Here is a 7901-nt window from a genome sequence, read left to right as displayed (position 1 = left end):
AGTGAATAAACAGTCCAAACTGCTCCAACTGAGAAACGATACCAAATCAGAACTGTGAAGAAACCAACTCTGCCTGACTCTTAACTATAAAACATTGTGTGGATCAAGAAAATGTCTTAGCTGTCCATTAAAAATAGAAGACTACAAGGTGTGAGAAGTGACAGCGACAGCATACAGAGAGAGAGAGAGAGAGAGAGAGAGAGAGAGAGAGAGAGAGAGAGAGAGAGAGAGAGGAGGGAGGTGGAATATTTGAGATAGAGTTCTGTGTGAGTTCTGTAGGGGAAAGGTGTGTTTGGAGAACAGACAGAGGGGAGCTTTGTGTACCTCTTTCAGACAGGTCAGCTCTCTCTCTCTCTCTCTCTCTCTCTCTCTCTCTCCAGCCTTCCCTCTTTCCGTACTTCGTTCATTCTGGGTGCACAGAACTCCTCTGCAAGCCGTGTATGATGCTATCACTACTGTGCTGGTTTCTGCTGATCTTTCTGAGTCAGGTAAGAGCCACCGATTCCATTCTCATTCACGAGTAAAGCTTGACTAACCATTAGCATCTCCGTCTGCCCGTCTCCCTCACGATGGCTGATCTTACTGTAGCAGGCCTTCAATATGCACTCAGACACTACTGAAGCGACATGGCTTTAAGATTGGCTGTTTGGGATGCTGACTGTAACACATCTGTAAATGCAGTTCACAGCGTCCTATCCTAATATTAGCAGTTAAAGAATGCATAACATTAAAGCATTAGCTCCTGATTGTGCTGCTGGTGTTCATGCTTTAAGATTTACGCTCAATTAATTTTAAAAGACAGAGAAGTTGAAGGCATGTGTTGTTTCTTATTCAAAATGAGCTGAAACAACACAATTATTGAGCTTTTGAGTTTAGCTAAGAGGATAACGTAATTGTTTAGTGTTCAATCCACTTAAATTTGTACAAAATCTAATACATTAACTTAATCCTTCAGGTTGTCCCAACACTATAAAAACTGCTGGGTTACACACAATTCCCTAATGTCGACCCAACACAAATCGATTAAGTTAGATTATTTGTTTAAGCAAACTGAAATGGATTGAACATAAAATGTTTAGGGTGTCTCAAAAACACTGAAGAATTGTGTTGTTTCAGCTCATTTTAAATACATAGCAGCAGAAACTCTTATTCTGACTGTATGACGGGCTACATTAGAGTAAACTTAATTTATAGACAAGACTGCACCTATTAAAAGTCAATCTATGGTCCGATGGCTTCTACTGAAGTGAGGTGATTATAAATTCTCTTTGGTTTCTGTTGTTATTTCGCTCTCACAAAATTAGCTTGTTCTGTAAACTTGACAGAAAGATGTAAGATTTTTTAGTTTTGACCTCTGATGACCTTTGTGTGAAAGAGACAGGCATGCAGCGGACTCTAACATATAGAAACATGACAGCTTCACTTTAATGACAAAGACTAATGACATAAAAACATGAGGGAATAAACTTGAGACTATTTTTTCTTGATTCTAATTTGCATTTTATTGGTCAAACCTCTGACACTTGGATCATAGTATCAGGGTTCCCCCATGGGTCATGGCATTTCTGGAATATCATGCAATATCAAAAGGTCTGTTGTAGATATTGGAAGCCTGGAAAGTTTTTATATATAGAGCGTGTCTCAAAAAACAAGTAATAGTGTATCATACAAAAATAAGACTGCTTATGGTACTACAGGAATAATGACAACTATATTCCGTACAGGAATAACAGCACAATCTGTGCATTAGAGTAATCCCTCTATTTACTTTCCTTGGCGATGTCTTTATTTTGAACTGTGAAAGCTTAAATTAAAATGGTGTTTTTCAAATGAAGATAAGAGTTTGATTGAAAGGTTTACGAGAACTGAAAGGCTGCAGTGCTTCATGAGAATTTACGACTAAAAACTGGTGGATTGGATTACTTATTGGCGAAAGCTGTTCGCACTGGATCAGTATGTGGTGTGGCATGGAGCGGTCGTCCACGCTCTGCCCGTTATATCACCACTGTTGAAGACATGGTACTGAGCCAAGAAGACGCACCCATCACACTGTCCGACAGATTGTATGGGAGTCTGCCAATTATTGACTCCGATATGTAAACGTTGCTTTATTTCTGTGCGTGCTAATGCAAGTAATAAAATTGAAGTGTTCTCTCAACATTTTAACAAGTTAATGCGGTGATATAAATCAGTGAGGTGGAAGACATATACTTATCTTATTACATCTATTTACCATCTAATTATAAAATATAGATAAAGTTGAAGGTATTTTGATGAAATTCTGACAGAATTAATTCTGCTTGGATTTGTTCTGCCTGTTGTTATGGTTCAGCTATTTTTCACTGCCATTTTATTTCTTTCCCACTCATCCACCAGCTAACAAACGCAATCCTCAGGCTTTACTTGTTAAAATACTGTCTTGCTCAACCAATTCCTCCTGGATTTTGCAGGAAAATATTAGGATTATTGCAACCTAAAATTACAGACTTTGTGGCAACTTTTCTCAAATTTGTGGCATTTTTTCTGGAATTGCTTGTGTTGTTGTGCTGTGAAAATATCAGCCTGATCTCACAAGGAAACTTAACTATTTTACATTTTGTCAGTTCCCAGCAGGCACAGGACATCAACATGATGTCAGATTGACTTTGTATTCCAATATCGTGGGATGTTGCATTTTGTTTGGAAAGTAAAGGTTGGCATCAGAACCCAACATCAGGCCGACATCAATGTCCAACGTCAGACAGACAGTACATTTTAGTTACTTTCCAAAGCAACCTAAAAACAACCAAATGTCAACGTCTAATGAGCTTGACGTTGTGTGGCTGTTACCAATATGAGGTCTATCAGACGTTGGATTTTGGTTGCCATACCCGACTAATAAAGGTCAGTATTTGACTTCAATATGACGCTGGTTTAAGATGTTGGCTTGACGTTGGATTTTGGTCACTTTCCAACACAACCTAAAATCAATGTCATTTAATGACATTATTGGATATCAAAATAACATTGTCCTTAGACACTGGCGACCTAAATCCAACCTAATATTACCGTCTTATGACCTTGTGTGTTTAGTGGCTAATTCATATGAGTTCAGTCAAAAGAAAGTTTAGTTGTATGAAAATGTACGATTTTTAAAGGGAGGGGTGGCACCAAACCCCGCCCCTAAACCCAATCATCATTAGGAGGTGAGCAAATGCCAGTAAATTGTATTGAATCAGATCGTACAAATTTATATGAATTAGCCACTAAATGAAAAAGTGATGAGTTGCAGTGAGATGGCGTTGGATAATATTCACAGATTTACACATCCTAATGACTCCATAATTTATATAAAAGGAACACTGAGAGAAAGAGGTCAAAATAAACGACTGTTAATCTCTTCAACATAAAGAAATCTTTTAATGATAGACACAAACGTCTTCTTCTAATAGGCTTTAGCTAAATGGCCGTTGCAATAATGTCACATGACATGTCTAAAGCAGGTCACACACCTCAGGATTAGCACAGCACCATGGAGAGTCTGTGAGTGGATGAGCACTGTCTGTACACTAATATAATGGTATTTGATAGAAAACTATGCCGATGGTGCAGAAGCAATTTGAACAATAGTCATAGCCGGCCAAAATCCACATGAAATCTATGGGAAATAAAAAATTGCTATCCTCTTTTGAGCTATTTGTTTGATTTTGTGTTAAATTCAGCAACTGCAGAATTACATAACTCAAATCGAATAAAAAAAATTGCTGTTCATTTTCTCTCTGCAAAGGGCCGACACTGTAAATACAGCTGGGACGGCTGATGTTTTTCCTCCATAGGAAGCTCTAACAGTAGCACAGTCAGTGCAGCTGAGTAAAGGAGCCGCTTGTTCACATCACGATCGGATTTTTCCTCTGCCAGGCTCTGCATGTGGATTTGCTGCTAACCTGAGTGAAAGAGCCAGTGAACTACAGTAACTCAGCAAGCTGGGTTAGGGTTCGTGCAACCGTCATAACAGCTTATTATGCAGAATGAATTTAGAAAATGTGTAGGACACGCTGACATATTTAAAATAGCGCAGGCATTTACCTCAAAATACTGAAGTCCAAAATAAAGTTATTCATTCATATTTACAAATAACAACAAATCAGTATTTGACCATACTGGAACTGCTGATCTTTAACTATGAAAACAGGGTAACGGAGTCGGAGTGATTAGCACTGTTGCCTCACAGCAAGAACATCACTGGTTCTAGTCCTTACCAAGCCAGCCGACGTTTCTGTGCGGAGTTCACACTGTGCTCATGTGGGTTTCCTCCGGGTTCCCCCGGTTAATTGACTAATCCAAATCAGCACCATAGACATGCTCCTAGTCAGTAGCTATCTCAAGCTCAAACTCCCCTCTCAGCCTGCAAATGGGAGGGAACTCTGGGCTCGAGGATATTATGAGCTCAGGGCTCTCTCCTGGCACAGCATGCCAAACAAGCTTATTAATCAATCATCAGCTAAGGGTGAACTCTTGAAAGCAGGGATGGGTAAGCTCGGTCCTGGGATGCCACTGTCCTGCAGAGTTTAGATCCAAGCCTGAAAGCCGATAGCTTTCTAATGTCCTTGAAGGCGCTGGTAAGCATGTTCAGGTGTGTTTGAACTCTGCAGGACAGAGGCACCCCAGGACCAAGTTCACCCATCCCTGATCTAATGACATAATGATCTTCCCTTCAGAACAATTAGCAATTCCACTGTTATTATTCTTAGCTTTTAGCTTTCTTCATGTTTTTGCATGCATTGCAGGGTGCTGATAGCAGGCGAGAAGGGACCGGTCTGCCGGAGAAAAGGCAGTTCTGTAGCTGGCCGTGTAAATGTGGTGTCCGGCCGCTGTGTGCCCCTGGTGTCAGCTCCATCTTGGATGGCTGCGGCTGCTGCAAAACATGTGCACGGCAGATCGGGGAATCGTGCAATGAAAGGGACATCTGTGATCCTCACAAGAGCATGTACTGTGACTTTTCCAAAGACCAGCCGCGTTATGAGCTCGGCATCTGTGCTTGTGAGTGAGCCCAGCGAGGCCTAATATGCAGTATATTCATATCTATCTATCTATCTATCTATCTATCTGTCTGTCTGTCTGTCTGTCTGTCTGTCTGTCTGTCTGTCTGTCTGTCTGTCTATCTGTCCGTCCGTCCGTCCGTCTATCCATCCAATCGATTTGACAAACTTCATGTAACCTCTCCCACCAAATTAGCATCTAAGATTGACGTAATAAAACAGTCAAAAATCAATTACAAGACATTTTGAGGTCGTTCCCAGCTAGCAAAATTCATGTGGCTCAAATCCGGCCCACACCAGACACTTACATCTGGCCCACATACCGCATGGAAGACGTCTCTGAGAGCAGATGTTGAACCATAGACTTGTTTTAGCTTCTAAACCTTCATAATTCTGTGTCATGTGCTAGCATGTTATCATGTTACTTCTAATAATGGACTAAACATTGGTGAACATTAGTGAATTATATTATTTCATCACAGCTTGTGCCTCACTGCACTTTATTGTTTTGTTTTTACTTGGCTTGTTTGCTGTAATGAATAAACTTTTCAAGCAAAGTTCCCTAAAGTTACAGCAGCCCAAATGAACATTTATATTAGAGGTTCAGGGCTCTGAGCCCAACTAAAGCAAACACTTTCCTCCATGATGGTGACGTTAGTCTATGTGGTCCACATATGTTTTAAGATAACTGGGCCACATTTGCCATATCTTCTCTGGGCCGCTTTAGTCTCACAGCCACATTAGCCAGAGCTAACTGTGCCGAATATTTACTAAAAGTGGCCCACATTTGTTTTAGGATAACTGGGCCACATTTGCCATATTTTCTCTGGGCCACATTAGGCTCACAGCCGCACTAGCTAGAGCTTACTGTGCCGAACATTTGCCAAAAGTGGAACACATATGTCTTAGGATAACTGGGCCACATTTGCACCTACACATGTGAGCCAATTTAGGTTTAAACCCAGATCACCCTTAAATGACTATGCCACATTTTTACCAACTGTGGCCCACATTTGTCCTCCATCATTTGGGCCAAATTGACCATTTTCCACATGGCCCACATTAGGATGACATTTTGCCATAAGTGCCAAGTCTTTGCCTTAAATGGCCCACATATGAATTGGAATCTTTGGCCTCCATTTGCCATTGTACAGGTGGGCCACTTCAGGCTCACATTCATTTTGTCTGGGCTGAAGAAACACCACCAGTGCTGCATAACTGCCTAAAGTGGCCCACATTCATATGCTATCTGGGTTTTGACATCAAGGTAGTTTACAATTAGAAAATAGGTGTACATTTGGAATTGAAGCTTTCAGATCAAACAGTTTGATAATATGCTTTGTGTCATAATTTTGGTGGTCAAAAAGGAATCAATGTGTGGATGTCAAATGGACGTCAAGGTTTTGACATTAAATCAATTGCATTTTTAATATTTTTTTAATGTCATTTTGACATCAAGGTGCCAGCTGAACTCAAATACATTTTTGCAGACCTGATGGGGGTTGGTTGTGACCTGAATGGAGCTCACTATGATAACGGACAGGCCTTCCAGCCCAACCCACTCTACAAGTGTACTTGCATTTCTGGATCCATCGGCTGCACCCCTGCCTTCATCCAGAAGCCCACAGGAATGTTGAGTCCCGCTGCCCCCCAGGGCCAACTACCAGCAGGACTCAAGAGCAGTCGAAACCCCAAAAACCAACAGGACACCACCTATAGGACCATGTCAGGTGAGTGTGACCCTGTGTGTTGAAATATATCTGAACGTATGCTGTATTGTGAAGAAATAATGTTGTTTTCTTTGGGTTTGATGTCATTTTGCTGATGAGAACTACCTGAGCTCAATCTCCCCTCTCGCTCTGCGAATGGGAGGGAGCCCTGGGCTCGAGGATCCCTTGAGCTCAAGGCTCTCTCCCGGGACAACATGCCAAACAAGCTTCATATAAATCATCAGCTGAGTGTGAACTCTTGAAAGAAATCCTCTGGGAAATTCCTAAGAGAGCCTGTGATAATCTTGCCTTCTGGTCTTTTTCCAAACTGATGTGCTAGCAGCTCTTTAGCAGCTGTGACAGATCAATGATTGTAAAGTACTCCTAAATTTACCGTTCCTGTCAGTAAGTGAAGTCTAGGGTGAGGGCAGATGGATGTGTGCTGCTGTGGGATGACGTAGTGCTCTGTGACTGTAACACTGAAAGCTTACAGGGATCCTCCTTTAGCCTGGAAGAAGAACTGTTTGGTCCAAACCACAGCCTGGTCACCCTGTTCACGCTCCTGCGGTATCGGCATCTCTGTGCGAGTAAACAACGACAACAGCAAGTGTGAGATGAGAAAAGAGCGCAGACTCTGCCTGCTTCGGCCATGTGATAAAAACACACTAAGAGACTGAAGGTAAGAGAACAGCCGTTACTGAACAAAGCCAAACAAGCATTTAATATACACCTGACAATAGTCTAGTGGTGGATCTCAGCTGTAAGAGCAACACATAATAACTTGACTTCTAGTTGATTGTTGATCACTAAAAATCATGATTCACCAAAAACTTTCTTACTAGAATGATTCTAAATGTACTTATACCACATGCACACAATAATCTATTACACTGCAGGTCCTATTCACCTCTACTCTTCTCTGTAAAACTCTACATATAATAATTAGATGTGATTTGCAGGGTGGATGACTAGACATTAATAAATGGTAATAATAAGGTCCATATAATAATTCCTTATCTTTGCTTGCTCTGCTGTGCTTGCAACGTGCCAGCAGATACACGCTGTGGCTGTTCAGTAGCTTTTAAAGGTTGAACTGACAAGCAAAAAGTTATTTTCCTAGTTTTGGCACCATAGTTCCCTCTACCCCAAACTTTTCAGCCCGAGACCCCCAATA

At 41.2% G+C, this 7901-nt stretch overlaps 2 protein-coding genes across 2 annotated transcripts in view; one reads left to right on the top strand and one right to left on the bottom strand.

Annotated features, from left to right (window-relative positions):
* The first annotated feature begins 285 nt into the window (after positions 1–285).
* Positions 286–7901, top strand: part of ccn6 (cellular communication network factor 6) — a 9795-nt gene continuing 2179 nt past the window's right edge. The window contains 4 exon segments of the mRNA XM_056481687.1: positions 286–488; positions 4767–5019; positions 6509–6748; positions 7214–7406. Of these exon segments, the coding sequence (XP_056337662.1) occupies positions 441–488; positions 4767–5019; positions 6509–6748; positions 7214–7406 (734 nt within the window). The 5' untranslated portion in view covers positions 286–440.
* Positions 7159–7901, bottom strand: part of tube1 (tubulin, epsilon 1) — a 23175-nt gene continuing 22432 nt past the window's right edge. The window contains exon 13 of the mRNA XM_056481685.1: positions 7159–7306. The gene's annotated coding sequence lies outside the window, so the exon portion shown is untranslated. The remainder of the gene's footprint in view (positions 7307–7901) is intronic.

This window comes from Danio aesculapii, chromosome 20, assembly GCF_903798145.1.
Source record: "Danio aesculapii chromosome 20, fDanAes4.1, whole genome shotgun sequence".
NCBI classification, from domain to species: domain Eukaryota; kingdom Metazoa; phylum Chordata; class Actinopteri; order Cypriniformes; family Danionidae; genus Danio; species Danio aesculapii.
This window is presented reverse-complemented; position numbering and strand designations above follow the sequence as displayed.